The 25,117-nt window shown below is 41.0% G+C and overlaps 2 protein-coding genes across 5 annotated transcripts; one reads left to right on the top strand and one right to left on the bottom strand.

Annotated features, from left to right (window-relative positions):
* Positions 1–1,232: 1,232 nt before the first annotated feature.
* pkdccb (protein kinase domain containing, cytoplasmic b) lies at positions 1,233–19,789 on the bottom strand. Of its 4 annotated transcripts, none has more exons than XM_077621192.1 (11): positions 19,056–19,789; positions 17,173–17,233; positions 14,653–14,733; positions 14,505–14,566; positions 11,983–12,705; positions 10,753–10,866; positions 7,483–7,754; positions 6,612–6,691; positions 5,679–5,786; positions 2,251–2,427; positions 1,233–2,165 (listed from the first exon to the last, which is right to left on the bottom strand). In XM_077621192.1, the coding sequence occupies exons 5-11, from the start codon at positions 12,520–12,522 to the stop codon at positions 2,074–2,076; spliced, it is 1,383 nt and encodes a 460-aa protein (XP_077477318.1). In that variant the 5' UTR covers positions 12,523–12,705; positions 14,505–14,566; positions 14,653–14,733; positions 17,173–17,233; positions 19,056–19,789; the 3' UTR covers positions 1,233–2,073. The 4 variants fall into 4 exon arrangements, with proteins under 4 accessions (XP_077477318.1, XP_077477319.1, XP_077477320.1 ...); XM_077621193.1 differs by having other exon boundaries at positions 11,983–12,736; XM_077621194.1 differs by lacking the exon at positions 19,056–19,789 and adding an exon at positions 17,312–17,348.
* Positions 15,885–25,077, top strand: disp2 (dispatched RND transporter family member 2). The gene is made up of 10 exons (XM_077621190.1): positions 15,885–16,127; positions 17,740–17,884; positions 18,032–18,288; positions 18,367–18,396; positions 19,090–19,213; positions 19,763–19,878; positions 20,046–20,137; positions 20,499–20,596; positions 20,982–21,140; positions 21,227–25,077. The coding sequence occupies exons 1-10, from the start codon at positions 16,036–16,038 to the stop codon at positions 24,449–24,451; spliced, it is 4,338 nt and encodes a 1,445-aa protein (XP_077477316.1). The 5' UTR covers positions 15,885–16,035; the 3' UTR covers positions 24,452–25,077.
* Positions 25,078–25,117: the final 40 nt, after the last annotated feature.

Consider the following 25,117-nt stretch of genomic DNA (forward strand, 5'->3'; position numbering starts at 1 on the left):
CTTTTTTTTCACTTCAGTGGTAGAATAAACAGATTTTTTTTTTAAATCCTATTTTTGAACCGTGTGTTTAATTTTGGGACAGCTAGCTGCTGTGACAAAACCTTCCTAATGTGGTCACCTTTGCCCTTATCTCAACCTCCGAACCATTCTTGTGCAAAGATTGCCCCCCTGCAATCATGAGAAAGAGACAGTAGGTGTGCTCATTTACATTAGTATTAATTAAGGCCCATAATGAGCTCAGCATGATGCGGCATTTCAATGCATTCCTGAAGCTTTGTGCAAACTCTGCAGCACTCCAAAGTTGGGCTAACTGAGCCTATTTGGCTGTTACTTATTGCTAAAGCTCATTGAATAAAAATGCAAATGAACGGAGGAGCAATTTAAGTAGAAATTTATGAAATAAGACTCTGCTGTTACATTTGGTGCAGCATTTAAAAAAACAAACGACATAAAAGTGACTCATTTTCCATTGAAAATAAAAGTTTCACCCACAAGGTGCACTTATAACACTAAAAGCACAATCGTGTAAGAACAATTAGATTGGAACTTGGTGAATTAATTTAGGTCATTTACAACAAAAAAAATGCAACAAACTGGAATGATTTGAAATAATTTTGGCTGTAAATTTTTGGTAGTTATTATTCGTCCACCGCCTTCCTTCAAAAAAGAAAATCTGATTTGAAGATTTGAAAAACGGTTGTGTCCAAAAACAGCGGAGTTCAGCATTTAGTCTTCGAACGAGCCAAATGTCAAAAAGATCACTTGGCTGCAATGTTCCCTCTAATTTTTCGTTGGTCTGAGCAGAAAGTCAACCTCCCTGAGCGCACTGAGTACCAGTGTGAGCGACATCATCGGTACTCGGATGATTCGCCTAAAGACGTTTCGCCGACGGACGTTTGACAGACGGGCAGGTCGCCGAATGAACGTTCGGCGGAACGTCCATTCGGCGACCTGTCCATTTTTCATGTAAAACATGCTGTAAAACACGAAAAACATAAGTGGACAGAGCTACTGCCACTTGCTGCCGCTTAAACGGCGCCATCATGGGGAAAGGGGTAAAAAAAAAAAAAAAAAAAAAAAAAAAAAAAAAAAAAAAAAAAAAAAAAAAAAAAAAATTCCGATTTTTTTTTTTTTTTTTTTTTACTGCGCGCCATATGATTGCTGCTGCGCAGCGAGGACGAGAGTAGTGCGCAATTGCGCACGCGCGCAGCTTAGAGGGAACACTGCTTGGCTGTGAAGCGCTGCGGTTGTTTTTCCTTTAATTTTGGTAACATATTGGCCAGAAAAGGTGCTTTTTCTAAGGGTTTCCCCTTATGGCATCGATTTCACTCTTCAGGGATGTTTCTTTAGAAAGTGACATTCACAAACTACTGGCCTGGCATGCATAAACTATAATAAACTTTACATATAAGTAAAGAAAAAAAATTACTAGGTAGTTGTTGGGACTGATTATTCCCAGGGGTAAGGAATAAAAATCCATGCAGATTTACAAAAAAATCCTAATCTGCATTGCAGGCAATTTCACAAAAAAAGATATGAAAAAACCTGCCTGCAAACTGACTGGATTTTTTTTGACTCCCCAAGTTAAAAGCGATCTTGTAAAGGTCCCGTTGACATCACAGTGCAGCTTAGCTCCAGAGCCGTGAGAAAACAGTTGGCACCTCTGCGCATCAGCCTGAGCGTGTACTTGTGTAAGAGCTTTGTTTTCTTTCCTGGTCCTCAGGCTTTTTTTTTTTTTGCACTGAGCTGCCACAGTTGCAATTCTTACCTCCCAGCCATCGGCGGGGGAGCTGGCTTCACAACAAGCAGCAAATAAAGTCAAGGTAGCAAAGTAAAAAGAAGAAGAAAAAAAAGCACACGGCTCTCCTTCCTTAATTCTTCCTTAAGGGAAATCCCTTGAAATAGCAGTTGGCAGAGGTGCGAGTGCGAGGGCTAGCAAATCGCCTGGGCCACGACTTCTCTCCCGCTAATCCACCGCGGAACCCGTCTAATTTAAGCGCAACGACTTGCTTTTTGCTTCACATCATCGGGAGTAAATGAGCTCGCTCTAATATTAAAGTCCGTGCGTCGTATTTACACGGCTGTGCTTTTCTTCACGTACACCTCAGAGGTTTGGTCGGGCACCAGAAAACTGAAACTGCTCCTGAAAGTGGCCAATGGGCGACCTGTGGGCAGGGGAAACATTGATTTTTTCAAATGTTTTGGACATAATGGTAAGAGAAATGAAGTTGGAAAGTCGACTTGACTGACCAGCCCATGTTTTCTGTCCAGTCAGAGTGAAGCTGGTGCACTGCGAATGTGAGTTGCAGATGTGCGCTGCCTCCGTGGCGCTGTGGACTGACAGCACGCAGCCTTGCTGGCTGTAGGACGGCCAGCAACGGTAGTCCTCGTCCCCCGACGTCGTCATGCCTCGCGTCACGTTGTAGTCTAAACGCATCGACGTGACATGTTGTCATGTAAGTCTTGAGCAACACCCAAAAATGGATGCACTTTTCACTGTGTAATACAGGGCACGGCAGCCTTTGGTGTGGCGAGTATGGGTTCAATTCCCACTGGGTGAGAGTGTGATTGTGAGCATCCAAATTTTGTCTTCAAGACTGCTTTGAACCGTGTGCGGTCGATTGGTCGCCGGTCTTTTGGTCGCTGTTTGTATGTACATGCGTTGTCCCTTTAAGAAGCTACATCAGTCAGGGTCTTAACAAGTTCTCCAACAAAAAACAATAAAAGTCCGGGAAATTTTGAGCTTTTCTTTAGCCTAATAATTAATAGGGCATTAAGTATGACTAAATAGTAATTCACAGTTTGTATTTAGGGAATTTGAGCAACGATTTAAATGGTAATTATCAATAACCTTCCGGGCGACCAAAAGACCGGCGACCAATCAACCGTGTACCCTGCTTTGACCAAAAGACAGATGACGTGTGGCCAATGCAGTTGGATTGTTTTTTTGGGTTAAATTGCAGTCAAATAAACCAGTGCTTGAATTTATATAAGATTTTAAATGATTTAAAACATGTTCTTTTCTCTGGCTCGGCTCTCCCAGCAAGTTTGACGACCGTGGAATTCCTGGGTTTCCGAACAAATCCAGACATACAAATTCTACTATACTTAAAACATTGCCTTTGTATCCAAAGCCGTTTTTGACTGCAGTACAACTAAATGACAAATACCACATTTGAAACAGATTGTTCGAATGCGGTTGCCATCTGACCACCAGAAAAAAACAAACTACAATCAAAAATAATTCTTAACTTATCTCCTTTTAAGTGGGCCTTTTTCATTCCCTTTACTCAACATGTCGTTAGCCTTCCACCACTTTTTTTGTAATTGCGCCATGCCTCTCCGGAACATCTTGAGCTCTCCTTTCCCAGTACGCCGCACCACATTGAACGCATCACCCCAGTCCGACCTAAACATTTGCCTTACATTAATCATTCTAATTCTTCCAGTCAGGCAGCCTGTCTTAAATCATCTGCTCCACATTAGCCATGAGAAACACACATACTCCGTCCGGCACAAAGCGAAGTCTGAGAGTTCACAGAGAGGAGACGCTGTGTTGCAAACTGTTAACCTTTTGAATAGTAAGTTATGAGTGTGTTCATGGTCGAGGAAGAAAAAAAAAATAAGGACACGAGGATCAGACTTCGGGGGATGAAGGGAGAAGAAGAACAAGGAGCGTTCAGAAAATCGAGGCCCTGTTGTGGAGGGGGAAAGGTGGCCGACCTCAGCTGTTTGGGCACCAGAGACGTATAGATGAAAGCTCCCTTTGTGTGCCACATGGACGGCTGGAATTGGTCTAATGTATAGAGAAGCCGTCTTACAACGCTTCACTTAAGTTCTCGTATTAGCCTCAGTTGCGGATCTCATCTGCGAGGAATGTCCTTACATCTGCGAGCCATTTCAAAATAAGACTTATTACCTGTTGACACTCAGCCTGTCTCTGTTGAACACATTGGTTATTACACTGATGTCATCAGGATTTGCTGACTTGCTTCATTGCCAGGAAAAGTGGGTATATTAATCGATAGCACAGCTTGAAGTAAAATGATGTGTATTATTTGGCGATAGAAGCAGCTGTGCTGTTGATTTAGTTCAACTGAAAACAGACGCTTTTCTGTTCAAATGAAATACGTTGACGACGTGTGTATTTTTTCCTGATTTTGGGTGATACCTTAACGCCTTATAGATCAAGTGACTATTTTTGCTCATTTAAAAAAACATTCTGATTAATTTACATTATGTTTACAAATTTCAGCTGCTAAATGCAGGTACCTATCAGAGGGCTAATGTTTCTTAAATGATCAAAACGAGGATCAAAAGTCTTTGAATAAAACATGGTTTCTAAGGACTTTTGAAAGGTAAACATTTCTCATCTTCATCCATTTACTCCGATTTTATTATCTTGAATTTCCTCAAATTTGAAGGACAAAAATATGATTAGTTCTCTAATTTTGTCAAATAATTTGTCAAAAGCCCCAAAAGTATAGAATAAAATCTTATTTTTTCTATTTTTGATACACAAATTCACTAATATGTAGTTAAAAGTCAGAGTCTAGCTAAAAAAAACCAGGAAACTAGGTATATATTTATATAACAATAATCCACTGAATGGACATGTAAGTAATAACCCTTATATACTGTCAAAAGATGTGATATTACAACATGCATAGGCAATTTAGATGAACTTATGATGCCTATTTTAGAAAAGTTGGAGAACACGTATTCAGACATTGTGTAACGACAAGGTAAATTATTAATAAGAAATATTAAAAAAAACATTTAACACAAGACAGCATTTAGGGTTAAGTGAATGTGGCCAACTGGGTGTCATGTGACTACTTTCGACCTTCTCACCTTACTCACGGAAACAACCCGCTCATTCAACTTTCCCACTGCTTGCCCTATTATTGAAAAAAAAAAAAAAAAAAAACTGAGCCCGCATAATAACTTGCTCCAGACACCCCTGGTGCAAAACCTCCCCCACAAAAATGTGAAATAATATACACATTTTTCAGGCTCTCTTATCGCTCTTGCAATCAGCCGAGCAGAGGCTTGACTTGTAGCACCTCCCTGCGAAGCTAAAACATTCCCCGCGGGTGTTAGCTTCGGCGCCCGCGGCCTCTTTCCCTTCAATCTGCGATTAAATTCACAAAGAACTGCTATATAAACAGTCCGGCATCTGGGGGTGGGGTGTGCTTGAAAAATTTCACCACAGGAACCCTGCCAGTCGTTCTGTTATTAATATTTCATAAACTACGTGGAGGGATGGCCTGCAGCGGAGTTCAATGTTTACAGCGAGGGGATACAACAACAAAAAAAGAAGACTTTATATGGCAAACTAAGTCACGGCATAGACTTAAGTGGTTGTTATTTATTTAAAAAGTGGCCAAACTTTCCGTGTATCCCAGCAGACTTTCTGAGCCGGAGACACGCAGGATTAATTCCACTCTGTTGGTTTTGTCCTCTCATTCCAGCCGCCTAATAACCTGTCAAAACAACCCAAGCGAGCGGGAGACCACCGGACCCCCTCCCCCTTGCGCACACACCTCTCTCAACCTCCGAAACAAAATGAAAACAGTGGTGGAGCCTACGTCGAACTTTTCAAATAAGGCCCGGCATTGTGTCCGACGAGTGGGGAGGGCGGAGGGGTCAGCGTAGCATAGAAGAAGCAGGCTTACCTCGGAGTGCGGATGTAGGCAACTTGTCCAGGTGCAGGCCAGACTGGTAAAGTTGCAGGATGTGCTCGAAAGCATCTAGCGTCTCGTTGATGTCGGCTTTTAGCTCACCTGCAGAAGGACGATGCGTTAAACGCATGCAGGTAGGAGGAAAATTGATTGACATATGGACACAAGGAGAGAAATATGGGATGTATGATTCAGACAAGGTCTGTCTTCTATTCAGCTACTTCCTTCATTAACATAGCCTGCTAAATAGATTAGATATCTGTCGTTGATAATGGATGTTTTTATTACAAAACTTTAACTACCTATCGTGGACGTGTACTGTGAAAATACTGCCAGTTGAAATGGATTTGGCAACCAATGAAGTAACTTAAAGACGCAGACACCACCTAGTATAAATGACATCCATATGAAAGACGGTTGGCTTGTTTTAAGTATGCAAAATGATCTTTTAAAAAATTAGATAATGGAGAAAATAAGGTTGAAGCATAAAAAATGACACTTTTAGAAAATTAATAGGTTCATTAGTGTGGTGGGACTAGAAAAAAATGCTTTTGCAATTGCAAGGGCAGGCATGTTGCAAGGTCAATTATATCCACGCACATAAACATTGTTAAAGCCTGTGTATTAATGACATCACTAAGAAGGGTGAAATCTGGAATACTTGCATTTGATTGGCTAATTAGTACTGGCATTTTAAAATGTCGTGGAAATAGTGTATTTTTATCGTTTTCTCCACTATTAATCATACCATTTTAAATGATTTTTTCCCCAACCATTAAACACAATTGCTTCCGCTGGGATCATCAAGGTGTTGCCTGTTCTTTTAAATCAGGGGCACGTTATGACAAGACCGCAACATCACAATAAATTCACTCCATGTGTGATCTCGTGCAGGCCGTCATGTTAAGGCGTTGCTCTTTTGCTCACCTGTGGCGTTCATGATGCGCTCCACCAGGTGTGTGAGGCCGGGCGGGGCCTGATGAGGGAGCAAGTAGGTGAAAAAGTACCTGGGAGCCACGAGAAGAAAAAGAAGAAAAGAGTACATCCATCACTGAACATGACTTGAAACTGTAAAGCTGTCAAAGATCTGAAGGGCTGATCAAACGCGACAGGACTCGCTTTTCACCGCTTTATGAATCATGCCTGCAAACCGCAAATCTGAAGGCCTTGGGTAACAACATTGTGTCAACACAATAAGTGTCATTTTCAGGGAGCTGTACTCTGCTTGTTTTTACTTTTCTGGCATGTTTTTAACTTTAATCCCCACCTCCCCAGTGCTGTAACAGAGGTTAGTATTTAAGCACAAGGCAGAGGTAAAGCCAATAGTATGGATTGATTGTGACATGGAGGACTTAGTTTTTTTTTTTTGGAACTTCCAAAATCCAGATTCAGAATATTAAAAAATACTGTTTCACTTGTCCTGAGAGCCAATGTAAACCATTAAAAAATCATAAAAATGGAAGAAAAAAAAAGCTTGAAAACATTTTGTAAAATACCAAATCGGTCTGTAAACCCCCCCAAAAATGTCATTTTTTTCTAGTCCCACCCCACTAATGAACCTATTAATTTTCATATTTAAGACTTAAAATAAATTTTGAACTTAGTTCTTTTGGATTTATTGTTGTCTCACATCTAGATATTGATCTAATCACGCTTTTAATAGTTTATTACCTGTTATTAATGAATATGTGACCGATAAAATAAAGGAAAAGCTTAGTTTATAAGAGTTTTGATAACCTAATGTGCTCCGATTCCAACTAACTCATCCTTAGCATTGAACGTTGGAATTTAGACTTACCTATATGCGTTGTAAATGTTCATCTTCTCATTGAGTCCCTCACACAGTCCGCGGGACGAGCAGGCCAGGGTGAAATTTCGATGTGGAAACTGCAGGAAGCAGTCAGCGTGGCGGCCACAGGGCGTGGCGGCCACGCTGGCGTCGTCCAGGTCGGTGAGCTTGAGCTCGCCCGATACCATGACAAACTGGCGCGGCTGAAAGTCCAGTAGGGCCACCGATCCGAGTGGAGAGCGTGACAGGAAATGGAGGAGGCGAACCAGGTCCAGACACACCTGGAGGGATGCAAAACAAAACCCTTCTCATTATCTGCTTCGTTGTTTGCTTAGCTGCAGTGAGATAATCCTTTTAAGATGGTCTAATGAGATTGTAACGAGAGGATTAATCAAGTTGTTGACTTTAAATAGCAATTTACTGTATCTATTTTCTACCCCCCTTTGTAAATACTATCAGGTTTTTTTTTGCATCTCTTTATATTGTTATAAAATTAGTCCTTTTGAAGGGGACTGCAAGAATGTAAAAATAATTGAGGCCTCCTAAAAGGGTACAGCAAAGCACTACTAATGTTTAAATTCAATTCCTAAATTTAAAAAAAGGAAATTAAAATAAAAGCAAGGGGAAAAAAACGATGATTAGATAAGCTTTTCAGCCTCCAAAGTGTCAAAGTGGCGGCCCGGGGGCCAAATCTGGCCCGCCGCATCATTTTGTGTGGCCCGGGAAAGTAAATCAGTATAGATGTATATTAAATTTCCTGATTTTCCCCCTTTTAAACCAATAATTTTAATTTTTTAATCATTTTTTTGTGTGTTTTTAGTTCAAAAATCATTTTGTAAAATAATAAAATATATTAAAAAAGCTAAAATAAACATTGTTTTAGATCAATAGAAAAACGGAATATTCAGGGATTTTAATCCAGTTCTTTTAATCAATTTATAAAAAAAAAAATCAATCAAAATATTATATCTAAAATCGTCCGGCCCACATAAAATCGAGTTGACGTTAATGCGGCCCGTGAACCAACCCGAGTCTGACACCCTTGCAATAGAGTATGCAGATTTTAATTGAAATAATACAGTTACCATATGCGAGTGCATTTCATCCGTAACCTTTACAAATTAACCACCAGTTATTTGCGGGATTTGTAAAAACGCTTGAGTGGAAAAAGGAACCAAACAGAAGTTGTCATGCTTTTTTCTTAACTGTCAAATGTGATTAATGAAAGAAAAACAAATCTGATGTCAAAATATTACTTTTTTTTTGTTTCATCAGCTGTCCACTACCAAGCCATAAAATAAACGTGTGCGCATGCATTTACAGTAAAAGTACAAGTATACTGCAGCTAGGGTTGGGTACTGTACAGGACTTTGACGTCACCAACACAGTAAAAACGGCAGTAGGTGAAACCGGACACGCCTGGATTACTGTAGGCCTCACACATGTAGCTGACATTGAGCGGGCTGCACCAGGGAGGTTTTTCCCTGACGCCTCTTTAGTAGAAAAAAAACTGCAAGGAGTATAGGATAGCATGATTTTTTTCTCTCTCCTCAAATCATTGTTTCTGCTTAAAGTTCTTTCAAACCACAAGGACACAATAAAGGCCGACAGTATTTCCTAAACAACAATGCTGTCCTGTCATGTTCATGCCAGGCCAGTACTTGGCAATGTCACACTAAAGAAACGCTGCCTTTCTCTTGGATGTGGGTTCAAAGTTGGCCATGATTAAATAAGTAATGCCACACAGATGGGTGTATAATAAGGTTGCATGGACATTATAAAGACAAAACAGCACTGTGGGCCAGACAGAACTTGTTTTGCTTGTTGTCAACTAATGTACTAACTAACAGATTGAAGAAACTTCTTAAAGAATTTTTTAACACGACGACAACTTGACAATGTTGCCATAATGATTTTCTAATATGAATAATTGAGGCCGCCTCCAAAATGTTTGGAATGCACTAACTAGCTTTCCACTGAGTTCACTTAGGAAAGTCCTAAATTTTAGGTCTATAACCTCTACTTACTTCCTTGGCAAAGAATGACTACTTTACTATTCAAGGAATAGATTAAAAAAAAAAAGGAATGAATAAATTTCTGAATGAACCCAACCCTTCCTCTCCTTTTCCTGTGTTTGGGTATGTGAATGCATTTCTCATTCTTGGTACTCTCCAAAGCACTAATGAAATTTCTCAAGGGGGTACGGGCTGCTTCCTGACATGATTCGTGTAGCCACTTTCTTCCACTCCACAGAGATGTTAGTCAAAAAACACAGCAAAAAAACTCAGAATACTGTACATGTCAGTGGAATGGAAAAAATATTCCATTACAATATGGTCCATTTGATGTCATGCTAATGATGTTCCATTCCATGATTTAGTATCACCATCAATAGCAGCATTGAGCTAACTATCTTCTTTTATTTACACCATATGTTCGTGTTGTGTAGTGATTTATTTGATGCTTGATTTTGTGGTATTGGGATACACGTGGTCGTTCTGCATCATTGATTTAAAAAGTACTGTGGAATTGAAGACATAACAAACTACTAAATTTGATGAGTGACAAAAGAAAGAAATGAAGGTGCCTTCTAATTTACTGCATCATTTTGCCAATATACAGTATAACCTTATACCCCATCTCTATTATGTATGCCAGGCCAGTAATTGGCCAGCTTGATCACTTAAAAATGAAACATTTGGTTCAAACACCATGTCACGAATCCCTTTTTTTAAAGAACCTGAAAGCATTTTATATATTTTTATTTTACAAGATTGAACATAACTATCTAGCCTGTTGTCCTGTATTTTTTATTATCACTAATATGTACAATCCTTACCTTTGATCTCAGATTTAAAAAAAAATTACCCCTCAAAAATGGGATTTATACTACACTACGACTTATATTTCTTCCCGCTCTTAAACATTCTTGCCCGGTGCGACTTAAAATAAAAAGTCTTTCAAACATAGCAGTGCACACTTTCACACTTGGAGCCCTGCTGTGTAAATTCGCCCTCTTTCGACTCCCACTGTAAGCATACCTGCGATGGGGGTAGAGCTAAACTTGTGTGTGTGTGTGTGTGCTACATTGGATTAACTCCCAGTCTCATCTCCATTCCAAGCCCGGCCTGATCAAATACAGCGAGGGGACAGATGTCGGCGCTCCTAAAGTTTCAGCCTTCATTTGGAGGTCTGCGCACGCGTTCTTGCGAATACAGGCAGCGGGCCAACTGCAGTGCGGTTAAGCAACAAAGTAGGGGAAGAGCATCAAGAGCTTACCCTAAAGCGGTCCTCCCAGGGGCTCTGGAGCAGACGGAGCATCTGGAGAGGGGTCCCCTGCTCCAGGATGACGGTCACTCGGCCTCCCGCGTCTCCGACGCAGTGACCGCGCAACTGGTGAAACCACATTAGAACATCAGAGACTGATATGAAGCAGCCCTTGGTCAGATTTGGGCAAACTAAAAGTGGCTTTAAGTGCGGAGGGAGTAGTGGGAGCGAGCACAGAGGCGCATTGTCTGCTGCGGAAAAATTTCACCCTAAAGGTCCAGGAGAGGGTCAAGGGATTTAATTGAATTAGATGGGACCGTCCTGCTACAAGCAGCTGGAGTATTTGGCTTGCTTGACTAATTTGAGATGGAAAGATGTCTGCGTGTCTGCTGATTTTGTGGAAAATATCAAAAGAAATGTCCTTTACGTTAGGTCCCTGTACTGTTTACTCATTGTGTATGAGGTTTATATGCGATTGTTTAGTGTTTTAAAAATTCAAAGCAATGTGGGTCTATTTTTTCTATGGAGCTATAGAACTTGTTTATAGAGTGGGTGGCCTATGTTTAAGGCCGCCATAAAATAGTTTATGCTTTTGAAACTTTTAAAGGGAAGGCTATATATATACTAATCCCTTGACTCAGGTTACTAAAAACAGTGTTCTATCATTGCCGTTGTGCATGTTTCGTTCTTTTTGTTTGACATTCATGCAAATGTATGAAAATTACAAGTAAAGTTTTGACTCAAAGTGTGACCTAAACAAAAAAAAAATTCATATAATGTTATTTTTTTGTTTGCATAACAAGGTCATATGTGCGTGCGAATTCAATGGCCTCAGGTATCCATTAAAGAAATACAAACTTATATGTATTTTGTAAATTGAACACCCGTCTAGTGATTTTTTTTTTGCTGTATGAAAAGAATAATATGAATATTTTTAACTTTAAGTGCACTTCAAAAGACTTTCCCTGCTTTTTCGCTTTAGAGCATTATTGTATTTAAGTTGCACTTTAAAAAAATACAACTTTCCTATCTCAATTGAAGCAATTTCTAGACTTTTAGACATATTTAGGAATATTGATTTATACATAACTTTGAGATCATTTCAAGGAACGAGAGGGGGTTTTCATTCAACATTTCTTGCTGTTTCTCCCTATCAACCATTTTGCATTCTCGAGCTGTCCATTGAATCACTTTACTTGCGCAAATAGTACAAAAAGTGCAGTTATATAGTACTTGAAATACCTTGATGACATTGGGATGCCGCAACCGGTGTAGTAGGACCACTTCCTTGCTGATCTTGGAGGAAACCAGCTGACGACATCCATGGAGGTCCTTAAACCCCTCCACGCACTTGCCCATGTCGATGCCGTTCTCGTTGACCATCTTGAGGGCCACCGGCTCCCCACCAGCCAGCGTCACCTTCACCACCAACTTGGTGTACCCGGAGCCGAGCACCTCCAGCGGCTGCGCGTCCCGCAGAGCCCCGCAGCCCAGCGGAGCCCTCGCGGCGGGGCCACGCGTCAACTCGTCCCGCAGAAAGGACTCCCAAGCGGAGAACGGCTCCTCGTCGCGTCCGGGCGAGAGCAAGGGAAGGATTTCTTGGCGTCTTTGCGCCAGTCGTTGGCTCAACGCAGCGCGGAGCGAGGCCAACTCTTCCTCCGGATGTGCGTGGCCGCTCCCGAGGCGGTGCACGCTGCCGAGGAGCAAGCACACCAACACGGACAGGACCGCCACGGACAGCACGGTGGCCGCGCGTAACGACTTGCCCACGGCGGCGGGCATGTTCCACGAGCGGTAACGAGCGAGGGAGGGAGGGAGGGCACTTGTGGCGACTACTGACTTGGGTGCAAAGGGTGTTCACGCTGATCCTTCCCCACCTCCTTCTCCGCGTGGAAACTCCCACTGGAGGTGTGTCCTGTCCGCGCGTAACTTTACACCCGGCTGCACGGCTACCCAGCATGGTTCCTGGGCGACAATCCATCACTGTCATCATCATCTGTTTCAATGCAATCAATGAACATTTCTGGACATATCGCGTTTGAGACATGCATTAATTTGAATTATTTTAAAGGGTAATTGAATACTTTTGATTATTAAAAACAACAACAGCATGGCCCCATAAAACCTGGTGTTCATGCACGCGGCTCTCGAGCTGCGAGCGGCTCCCGGCTAAAATGAATGCAGCTTTTTTGCTTCCTATCATATTTTGCTCTTTGCCTCGTTTCATGTTTCTCTTATTTTTTTATTCTCTCTTAAAACGCACTCAAATTCATCGGGACCATTAAAAATATATTTTTTTTTATTATTAATTTGTCATATTGGATATTTTTTATACTTTCACTGAAGTAAGGTTTGGCTCATTGACTCTCAGTTTAAAATTTTATCTCTTTGTGTCTAACTTGTTCGCCACATAAAGTTCTGTGCTGACCCTTGTGAGGATAAGTGGAACTGAAAATGAATATATTAAATTACCTGAGGTGTTCCATATAAAAAAAAAAATGTTAACAATATTTAATGACAATCAAAAAGAATGAAATAATTGAATAAATGAGTTCGACTTTAATTCATATGCATATGAATATAGTATTTTTTTACCCATAGATGAAAAAAATTATACTTGAGACTCGGTCAGATAGCATTGTTAAATGCTTGTCTGCATGTTTTAACTACTATTTGTGTTAAATTCAAAGTTGTTTAAATTATGATATCTGCGGTAATATTAATGATAATTTTAATAGCCTGTATACGGTATTTCCCATCATTTGGAAGAATTAAAGTGGCAAAATCTTGGGGAAAGATATGTGTTGTAGGATTGCTTTTCCCCACTTCACTTACATGGGAGTTTATCTAAAAATAAATTTTCCCATATTAATTTAGATTTTTCTCCCATTCAAAGTTGATGACCGATTTTGTGATCATTTCTCAGTCTGGTCAGTAGACGGCAACAAATCCCCATTACACGAAAAATAAATATGTTTTCAAGTGAGCATTTTCAGGAGATCCAAAACAAGATCTTTAACAAAACCACGTCAACTAGATACGTTTTCTACATTGTATGAAGCTAAGGTATTCAAAAATATTTGCTAGGTAAATATTGTGTACTTTCCTGTGTTTAATCTCTCCAAACATAATAGCAAAACGTCCACAATGGTGTCCCTTCACAGCCTAATTGCAAATCATCTTATTAACGGACACTGTTTCCATTTGTTCATGTTTGTTTATGAGACCTCAGAAGATTTGGGACATGCAAACGAACACGGCGGTCACTCCATGACCAGCACCACCCATGTTTGTGCGTATAGGACTAAGTAATTTAATCAATGTCTCAGGTTAACAAGACATTAACCAGCCCTGCTGCATCACAGGATGCTTTACAGGGGCAAAGAAGACAACAAATTTCATTATGCCTTCAAGAAACGTGGGTATAGCATGTCTAATATATACAGAGAATATAAATATATTTTATACATCAGTGCCAGACCGCAGTGAAATAAAATAAATTTCTATCACCGTCAAAAAAGTCAATAAGTTAAAGTGCCTCACTATTTTTAGGTTAACATGGTTTTCATTACAACCGATAAAGAGAATACATTTTAACCCCCACAACAAAAAAGTGTTTTCAGAATGATTATTGATGATTGATTAAAGAGAAGTAGCATTCAAAGAAGAAGTGAGAGTGCAGAAGTTCATGCTTATAAAGTATATGGTTTTACATTTTCTTGTGGCACATTGATTATAATGATAGTCTAAAGTGGTACATTTACCCAAGATGACTGGCCTTCAGTCCCATTCACGTTTCAGTTCTTCATCGTGATTCATGGAAACGCTAATAGATAGAAATTAGGTCAAATTAGTAAGACGAAAAAAGCTCTCCACCCAACTGTGGATCTCATTTAGAAGCTGTAAACTGACTTTGATCTCTCCTTTTACTGCTTCATGTCTTTTCAAGTTGCTCCAGTGAGACCGCCAGGGTCCGGTCCAGTGCCAGGATTCCTATTAGGAAGAAGAGTCATAGTATCATTCATCTAGCATGTCACACTCGTGCTTTTCAAATGAAAATCACACCCAGCAGTGGCATTTTTTCCATATAATGTAAGGCAGCACAGTTAAATCTTGTACCCGGAGCCGAGCACCTCCAGCGGCTGCGCGTCCCGCAGAGCCCCGCAGCCCAGCATTTAGTTCATTGTCCTATTTACATCAATCTCCGAAAAGATTCATTTTTTTTCTTTTTGTGTTTTCAAAATGATTTCAGCTGCATAAATGATATGTCAAACCCTAAGATGCTTAAGCATTTGCAAACCACATTTTTCCAGATGAATGCCCATCTGATTATAAGGCGCATTAGTACATCAATGTAGTACACTTCTAATTTTTTCCTTATCTTTTAACATAATTTAGATTTTTTTTCTTAATCGGATTAAAGTAACTGGATCAAAAGTCTTAATATTCAGTTTTTATGTATCTAAAACAATGTTTTTGAGTTTTTTTACTAAGGGAAAATGTCTTTTAACTATTTATTTTTCATTTTAAAAGGAAACAAAATATTTTTTGTTATGTTAGATATTAAAGTGGAAAACAGAATTTTTTAAATATATTTATATTTAACAAAATGTTTTTTGAACAAAAAACAAAAAAATGGATTAAAAAATTGCAATTATTGATTTAAAAGGGGAAAATCTGGAAATATAATATACATCTATTATCTTCATTTGAATTTGATTGTAAAACAGAAAATAGGCAGTCATGATTTACTTTCTCGGGCCGCACAAAATGATGTGGCGGGCCAGATTTTGCCCCCGGACCGCCATTTTGACACCAGTGCATTAGACTATAATGCTATGCAGGTAAATTATTAAAATCAGTGCATCCTACTCTAGAACATAACAGATTAGATTACTAATAAGAATCCATTCTCAGATTGAAAAGAGCGCATTTTCTGACACTGTCGCTTTGCAACTAGTATTCCTAATATTGTGCGCATTTCAAAATGATACACTATTTTCTTGCCGTGCTGTCAACGTAAATTGGGTTAGTAACATCATCGCTGGTGAATCGTTAACACGGAAGCAGCGGTTTACTTGGCGACCAATTGGCAAGCAGGCGACCACCGATCCGCCAATCGGAGCTCAATTCGGGGCAGATGAAGCCGCAGAGCCCCGGTGTTGCTCCGTACTCGTCACCCCGGTAACAAGGCTCGCGCCCGAAGCGGAGTGAGACCTTCCTCCCTTTATCACCTGGATCCACATTGTTGTTATTATTACAATTTTTAACCGGCAAATGTAGACGAGGGGGCTCATGGATGCTCACTCGACCACAGGGGACAGCACGGATGCGATAGTGATGGAGGATTCTCAAGAAGAAAGGGACACCCAGGAGGCTTATCATGGGTGGGTTGATTGAATAATTATTTTTGCTTTATTATTATTTTTTATCTTGAGGAAACGACCTTGCTGTATATATTTGTGTGTATGCTTCCATTGTTTTACCTCACTGGACACTTAATTAAGCACACTTACACATCTTATTCCTAATCAGAAAAAAACCCCAACAACAATTACAACTAAAAATAATTTCCATTTGATTGAAGTCCACATTAAGACAGTATTTTTTCCCCATCTATTTTTGTTGTCATTTTTTTTCCTGTCTTGGCGCAGTATTCCGAGGCAATTCAATACTAGAGCTCACTAAATATGCAAGTGACAATCTCAGTTATGCATTCACAAGGCTTATCTACGCAGTTTTTAACAACAGAATTTGGCTGAGAGGTAGGATACGCCCTGAACTGGTCACCAGTCGTCAAACACAGGCACAGACATTTCCCCGCTCAGGGTCCATATCCCAGTTTATTTGCTTTCTCAAGATCTGAAATAACAACATGGATAGCTTACAAACCTGGAGTGCAGCAGCCAGTATTAAGCTTGTTGTTTTGGCTGGTATTCCTGCGTTCTTAAATGTGGAATCGGGTTTACCTAATGTCACCGTGCAGTAAAAAAAATGTACATTCAAATTTGACACCTTTGTAGATTATTTTTACACTCATCATCTGAAATATTGATGAGTTGCTCCTATTGCTGCCGTTAGATCTTTGAAATACAGCAAACATAAAACCGTGATATCATATAAAACAATAATTTAGTATTAGGTAAATAGACTGCTGTATATTAATGTTTGACATCCATTAGTTATGGTCACGGTACCTTTTAACACCATTTCGACTGGAAGAAAGGAGTTTTCGCAGTCCAAAATGATTGGACGTCTGTTGCTGTCAATGGCAGCAATCCGAGTTCATATGGATTTGATGTCTATCGTTGCCAATCACAGTGAATGAGTGATGAGTTAATGTCAAACAAACAACTAAGACCATTGCTGCTGTGCCTTCCTGCATCACTGCACCTTATTAGAGGACACATTAAAGAGGGTGAGGTCACTTGCCTTTGTTGATTTACTGTGTTACCATAACGACAAGACGGGAAGTGCGGTTGCATCTTGTCCACTGTGGAAAAACAAACATGTTACACAACTGTCACATTACCACTCACAATTGCAATCCCTAAAATGGACTATTTATCACCCTTAGTTGGTGCCCTGCACTCCTTTAAGGAAAAAAAGTTGCAAAAATAATGACGAAAAAGCAAAACAGATGCTCTAAAACTCTTTTTCTATAGTGTCTGAGCAACGCAAAAACAAATCAGCCTACTGCTTGCTGGCACTTAGTTGAATAATTAGTTTACAAAGATCGAAGAAGAAGACACAACCGAAGCAACCACTGGGCTGCACATAATAAGGAAACACACTCCATAAATCAAAGCTACTCAAATTTACCTTCCCATTTTTCTCTCGTCTTACTAAAAGTCTAGTTTTTAGTTTTCAGTGTACAAAAATATTTGCATGATTAGTTCTGCCAATGGCAACAAAAACATAAAATCCAAGTAAGAATAGAAAGCTAAGAATTCCACCCTATTCACTATTGTTATTCTCTCTGCTACTCGTTCCCTACAGTGGGATCCCGGTGCTGTCGTTGTGCCCCCCAGACAGCGCCTACCCGGAACAGAGCAATCTGAATACCCTCCGAGCTGAGCGGGAGATGTGTGACAGCTGCAGCAGCCTCGACAGACCTTCTTCATCTGGCAAACTCTATCACCAAGTATGTTTAAAAAAAAAGCTTGCAGTGAGTTTTATAACATGCCGCCTTATTGGAGAGAACGATGAACTGGACTTGGGTAAAATACTTCAAGGCAAAAACACTTATGAAGTGATTGAAACCCTTCATTACTCCACTCCTGAAATTTAGGTTCCCACAGGTCAAGCTCAGCTCCATAAATGCTCCCACTGCAGCCCCTACAACACTCTCAAGTCAAACATGTGCTGCGAGCCAAACAGCACCAGTGGCCCTTACGCCGAGCCGGGTATGGAGGTCCAAATGGGCCACAGCTGTAGTTTTACTCACGAGGGACCTGACCAGCTTGGTCTGTCGAGGTGCCGCTGGCTGCATGGCTCAAGAGAAGGTGGCCTGCAAAAAGCCACACAGCGCCACGTGGTGACAGTTGGGTGTGTTTTCTGTCTTTATTTTTATTTCTAACATCTGTGGGGAGCCATTTCTAAAATACGTATTTGTCTCACTAACAGGGATGGAGGACTCGACTGCTTTGTGAGAAAGTAAGAACATTTTTTTTAATTCTGGGTTCAGACCGGCCACGTTTTATTGCAGACCGACCTTTACGTCGCCAACAGTTGAAGTCCCCGTATCCCAAACAACTTTAAGTTAAAATTTAAGTAAGATAAAGACGTAATTTTACAACTTTCTTATCCTCATCATTCCATCTCCTAATATTAGACCAAAAGTCCTTACGTCGACAAAATGAAACAAAATTCCTGGTTCACGTAACGTAAAATAAGCAAGAAATCAAGCTCAATATCATTATACTATAATTTTAATCCTGCATATGACAATGTATGACTGATTCACGAAAAAAATGACTTCTCTCGTAGATCTATTATTTTTCTTCATTTAGCTTTGACAACTGAGAAAAGATACTTGAGTGGCTGCTTCGTCATTGCCGAAATCTGTTCAAGAAAGATAAACTCAGCTATCTTCTCTGAACAAACTGGTACATTGTTTCACCCCTGCCCGTCCTTCCACACGCAATTACATTCACTTTGTATGGAAAATCCGTGCGACAAGAAAAAAAAAACAGCGGCCGGTCTGAACGCTGTTACATGTGCGACTTACTACTGAAGTTGTCATTATTTATATATATATATATATATATAAGAATTACACAAGTGTCAAATACAACATAAAACAAAATACTTACTGCAATTGAGTACGTCTTCTTTTTTGTTCTTCAGTTATTCTCAGATTCTTGTAGACTACCCTTTAGAGGTCCTACTGGGATGTGCATTGGTGCTCCTTGCATGTTCGCTGGCTGGACTTTTGATTGGACCGCTGCCCGACTTCTCAGAGCCACTGCTGGTGAGTCTGGTTGAGAAATTAGTCTGAAGAATTTTATTGTCGCACAAAAACATAAGCAGTGGATTTCAAATTTTCAACTTTCGCCGTTACAACCCAAAGTTCAAGTATACGTATTTTTGAGAACACGCAAATGTGTAATGGTTTCACATTAGAAATAGCTCAGTTATTTATGGCTGTCAATAGCAGCCAGTGTTATTTTATTCTAGAGTTAAACTGCCACAAGCATTTTTTGAAAATGAAACTCCCCTTTGTGCCTCTCTCTCTTTCAAAATGAAATATGATGCTTCCCGACCACCTCATAGTGATTGTTCATTATACTTTTTCCTGAATGACTTTAGTCTCATCTGAGTCACCTCCATCATCTGTCATAATAATTCACTATATTAGATCAAATTACACCCCGTTAGTATCATGATGAAATTAATTAACAGAAACAGTATAACCACAAGAGACTAATTATTGGAAAAAAAAGAAATGCCCTGCACTGAATGTCAATTAAGGACAATTGATATATCATTTAAGCATAATAATTTTGTTTTGATTCTTCAGGGCTTTGAGCCACAAGGCACAGACATCGGCGTTCGGCAGTCCAGTTTGTCAAGGCTGCGGGAAAACACCGGTCCAGGGAAACCATTGTCTTTTTTGCCCCAACAGCTCAATAAAAGGTCAGCAGAAAGTTAGGGCAAAGGGCATGATTTCAGGAAAGCAATCTCTAACATGATTAAATCATCCCTTGGTACTGTTGATTCCATCACTTAATTTTGAAACATTTATCTTTACATAGTAAAGCGGGAAAAATCGGAGATGGTGTTTTTGTTTTTACTTCGAGTAGTGGAGAGGAACGACATAACACCTCTGGATTTCGATACAAGAGGATGCTAGCCAAAGATTCGAACTCAGATTCATTCCTATGTGAGGGTCCTGGTGAGTACATCTTGATGAGAATCTTTCTAAAATGACATGTATTTGAATTAAATAACGATGTGTAAAAATAACATTTTTCGAATGTTCATTTTCTTAAATAATGTAAACAACAACGAAAAAAAGATTCTAGAATTGTATTTACTATATTGGATTTGGAAGACTAAGTTCGTGTGGTTGTGTGATTTTTTTCAATGGTTGTCATTTCAAAAGGCCACACAGGTTTAATACTACATAATTTTAGATATAAAGATAGTTTTGTTACACAATCCAATATTCACAGAAATATTACAAGTGCAAGAATAAAAGGATGATTCGCATTTTGCCGTATTGTATCTGAAGACCATCTGTCTACGCTTCGCAGGCCAACATTTGTCGCAGCTGGTGTTCCGCTCAGAAAGCTCAGCTAGTCTGTGGAGCCTGAAAGCCATCCGTGCCATGTGCGAGATGGAAGAATCCAGGGTATGATCTGACCTCTACTTGCCTCTATTAGTCATGTCCCGATCTGATACTAAGATTTTTGCGGTATCGGACAATATTGGGTTTGGTCAAAAGATCGGATCTAATCCCGGTGCCCCGTAGTTAGCTGGGATAGGCGCCAGCATCCCCTGTAACCCTTGTGAGGATAAGCAGTTCAGAAAATGAATGAAAAAAAAAATCTGATTCAAAATTTTAAAGTCTTAATGCACCTTTAGTCTTCACTTATCGTATTCATCCCCAGTAAATCAATCATAATCTTATTTTAACAAGCCATGGTGGAAAAACTCAGGAAAATTGGCTCCAATGACATTTAATGAGATAATTATTTGTTTACGGTTTGGAAAAACACCTCCCCTGTTCATCTCAGATTCGCTCCCAGGCTCAGTTCCAGGACGTGTGCCAGCAGCATGTGAGAGGGGAGGCCGAGTCAGTATCCAGAAGCGGCTGCTGTCCCAGCTGGTCCTTGGGAAATTACTTGGCCTCCCTCACTAATGCCTCGGGCTGCTTCGACCTAACCTCGCAACAGGTAGCGGATGCATAGCTGCCAACAAACAACAGATCCGAAGGGTCTTTTTGCATCTAATCTTTATCTAACGTCTTTCTTCCCCTCAGGTCTCTGAAGCACTTCACCTTCTCCGGAAGTGTGCGCCACACTACCATAACGGACATCTAGTGGAGGCCTGTTTCCAGAGACCGAAATACGGCAGCTGCTCTTTTGTCCCGTCACGCTGCAAACAATCCCGCATGGTGTTCCAAATCTTGCACTTCCTGGTTGATAAAGATTTCCTTGGCCCGCAGACCGCTGAATATCAGATCCCCACTCTCAAGTATAGTCTTCTGTTTCTACCGGTGGATAAGGGGGAACACATGATGGAGATCTACATGCGGAGCCTAAAGAGGAGCGATTTGACGTATAATAACACGACAATCACAGGGATGGACCTCGGGATAAAGCAAATGCTATTCAAGCATTATCTATCGAGAGATTCCGTGTTCCCGGTCCTTGCAATCATCTTTCTTCTTATCACAATGGCCCTCTACCTTCACTCTCTCGTCATGGTGGCGGTATCAGTGGTAGCAATCAGCGGGTCCCTCCTCACTTCCTATTTCCTTTATAAAGTAGCATTTCGCCTGACGTTCTTCCCGCTGATTAACCTCTCAGCTGCGCTTATTCTCCTTGGAACATGCTCCAATCAAGTTTTTATCTTTGCTGACTACTGGAATATGCTGCTGTCCCAGAAGCCCACAGTGTCCCTGGGGAAAAGAGTACATAAGGTTTTGCAGGAAATGGGTTATTTGATTTTAGCGTCAGGGTTGACCTCCAGCGCAGCGTATTGCTCCGGTTATCTCAGCAGCATTACGGCTATCAGATGTTTTGCAGTTTATCTCGGAACCGCCTCGTTTATCAGTTCCCTTTTGGCGCTCGTGTGGCTACCGTGCGCTTTCGTCTTGCGGGAGCGTTACGCGGAAACGTCCGCTTCATCGCATGGATGGAAGCCCTGCTGTGCCAAAAACGCCAGTGCATTCTGGGAAGAGAGCTCACGCAAGAGGTGTCTTTTCACATTTGGCCAAAAGCTGAGAGAACTGAAACGAGGTCTTGCCAACACGTCCAGTTTAGTATTTCTCAAAATCCTACCTTGCGCGGTGGTGAAGTTCCGATATATCTGGGTGTGCTGGTTCGCAGTGCTGGCCGCGGGCGGAACGTACATGTCCTGCTTCGATCCCGGAATGAAGCTGCCTACTCTAGAGAGCGGCATCGCTCAGCTTTTCCGTTCCAGTCACCCGTTTGAGAGATACGATGCGGAATATCGTCACATGTTCATGTTTGAGAGAGAGATGAATGGAGAAGATAGGCCGGTGACACTGACTCTTGTTTGGGGCGTCAAACTCACCGATAATGGAAATAATTTCAACCCCAAAAGCAACGGCTCCTTGGTTCTTGATCCCGACTTCACAATGAGTCAACCCAGTGCACAAGTTTGGTTGAGGAACTTGTGCGGGGGTGTCCAAAACCAAAGCTTTTACCTTTCTCCGCCTGAGGACAAAGACGCAACAATAGATGTCTGTTTCATGGAGCAGCTCATAAACTGGGTCTCTCTCAGAAGATGCTCAGAGAGTGATGGCAAACTACGTGTTTGCTGCAATAATGTCACATTTCCCTTCCGTCCTCATGTTTTCGAGAACTGCCTGAGCGAGATGTTGGCAGAGAGGTCCTCCGAGGGCTATCCAACGCATGGCGGCGTGCACTACCAGCCAGAGGGCCGGATTGCTGCTCTCGTATTGGCGTTCAAAACCTCGTATCGCTACAACTTCAACTTCAACCAAACAAATGTTTTCTACAGGGAAACCCTGGCGTGGTTTAACAAAGAAATATCGGGAGCACCGCCCGGGTTGCAAAACGGCTGGTTCGTCAGTCAGCTGTCTCTTTACGACTTGCAACACTCTTTGAGCTCAGAGATGTTGCTGGTTGCCGGATCCTCGGTGTCTCTTACATTTCTTTCGCTGCTCTTAACCACATGGAACATTCCATTAAGCATATACGGGACCGTGGCCGTGGGAGGCAGCGTGTTTGTCACTATCGGACTCCTCATTCTGCTGGAGTGGCAGCTAAGCGGCATCGAGGCTCTCTTCATCTCATCTGCAGCTGGGTTATCGGTTGACTTTGTAGCCAACTATTGTATTTCGTACTGTTTTGCACCTCATTCGGACAAAATAGGGAAAGTGGCTCATTCCACTAAGAGGATGGGATGTCCCGTAGCAATAGTTTCTGGTGCGTTTTTCTGCACAGGGATCATCATGCTGCCTTCAACCGTGTTGCTGTTCAGGAAATTGGGCATTTTCTTATTTTTGGTCAAATGTGTAGCTTGCGGATTCGCGACCTTCTTTTTCCAGCCACTGTGCTGCTTTTTCGGTCCTCAGAAAAACTGCTGGAGGGTTCCGCTTCCGTGTTTGTCAGATCCGTCAGACGGCATGCTGTCATCTTGCTCAGGTGGAGAACCGGAACCATCCTCTGCTAATGGGGCTTTAGGTAGGGGAAGAGAGAAGAGATTCTATGACAAACAAACAGGTGACTACCTTTACCCGAATCAACAAAAACAGAAGGGAACAGGAGGTGCGGTCAGAGGGCCAGAGCAGTACGAGCTGCAGCCTTTAGCTTATCGACTCAGCGATAGTTTTGAAAACAGCACTTGCACCAGTAAGCTGTCCAATAGACCATCTGTGCTGTCCGATGAGATTGAGTATTGCGGGAGGGACACATTTTCCGACGGTGAAAGTGGGGAGACGTGCGGTCGCCAAGCGCCTCACGCTCTACAGACCTCATCGCCATACAAAGAGAACCAAACACGATCAGACATGATTGCTGGCAAGAGAATGTGTAAAACCTGTCAAGATCGTTCCAATACGTTGCAGCAATGGACCAATCAAACATTCTCATCATCCTCTAGTATGGATGAAATGATAACAAACCACACAGAAGAGACCACAGAACAGCCATGTTTGTGCACAGAGGAGCGAACCACAGAGGATCGACTTCTTCAGCCCTCTCAGTCAATGAGCTCCTGCGAGTTTCTGGACGATTCTAACGAAACGTGCTTGAGCGACATTGAACCCGGGCCTTCCAATGGACAGCAGAGCGACGCAGAAACTCAGTTACAACCGGGACACCTGAACGGAAAGAGAGACACTCTGCGTCTCTCACTCAGAGAGACTGTTTACGAGATCTGTGGAAAAGGTCACAGCAGCCAGACTGAAGAAATGGTCATCTTACCCAACAGTAAACCAGACCTCCCAGATGTTTGGATAAAGAGAGCTGGACAAAGAGATGATACGCTTTAACACAAGACTGAACATAACAAAAACTGTTACCACTACAATTAAGAGTGTGGAGCAAGTACACGTTTATTATATTTATTTTTGATTGATGCTGTGCGAGCACAATGTTTGTCCCCGGTAGCCAATGAGGAAACGATTCATTAAGTGTCTGTCAGTTATAGTGTCAAGATTTATAAACATATATTGCTCCACAGACAACGTCAAGACAGTTTATACTTGTGCCGTTAACTGAAAGTTTAGGTATTTATGAGAGTCTGTGCATAATAACAACAATCCAGTGTGTGAGTCATCATGATACTAATTTAATTGCTGAATATCTTGCATTTTTTATCCTACAAAACAAGGCAATTTAAATGATCTAATTTGTATTTCACCAAAAAACAGTCAGGAAGTAATTGTGCCAAATGTTTTAACTCGTATGCAAAAAAATGTCTGGTGTGTGTTTATATGAAAAAGGTAAATTAAATTGTATGTTTAATCGTGGTGTCGAAATTCAAAAGTCTGAGGTTCTAAAAGAGAACTGTAATGCGCGGAATTATTTATTGCAGGTTTTTAAGTGAAAATTAAGGATTGTTTCTTCCAATGGAATTAAATTCTTAAATCAGTTTAAATTAAAGATTTTACTGCAGTGTGAGTTTTATTTACTTTTGTTGGTCAGGGCTAATTTTG

Source organism: Stigmatopora argus, chromosome 15 (assembly GCF_051989625.1).
Source record: "Stigmatopora argus isolate UIUO_Sarg chromosome 15, RoL_Sarg_1.0, whole genome shotgun sequence".
Classification (NCBI taxonomy): Eukaryota; Metazoa; Chordata; class Actinopteri; order Syngnathiformes; family Syngnathidae; genus Stigmatopora; species Stigmatopora argus.

Bases quoted from the DNA above. Each gene is read 5' to 3' on its own strand.
- pkdccb (XM_077621192.1), bottom strand. From the start codon at position 12,522: ATGCCCGCCGCCGTGGGCAAGTCGTTACGCGCGGCCACCGTGCTGTCC. The intron at 10,867-11,982 runs GTATTTCAAGTA...TGGTTTCACCAG, and splicing joins GGCATCCCAATGTCATCAAG to TTGCGCGGTCACTGCGTCGG. The intron at 5,787-6,611 runs GTGAGCAAAAGA...GTCCTTCTGCAG, and splicing joins GCGCATCATGAACGCCACAG to GTGAGCTAAAAGCCGACATC.
- disp2 (XM_077621190.1), top strand. From the start codon at position 16,036: ATGGATGCTCACTCGACCACAGGGGACAGCACGGATGCGATAGTGATG. The intron at 18,289-18,366 runs GTGTGTTTTCTG...TCTCACTAACAG, and splicing joins CGCCACGTGGTGACAGTTGG to GGATGGAGGACTCGACTGCT. The intron at 20,138-20,498 runs GTGAGTACATCT...TACGCTTCGCAG, and splicing joins ATTCCTATGTGAGGGTCCTG to GCCAACATTTGTCGCAGCTG.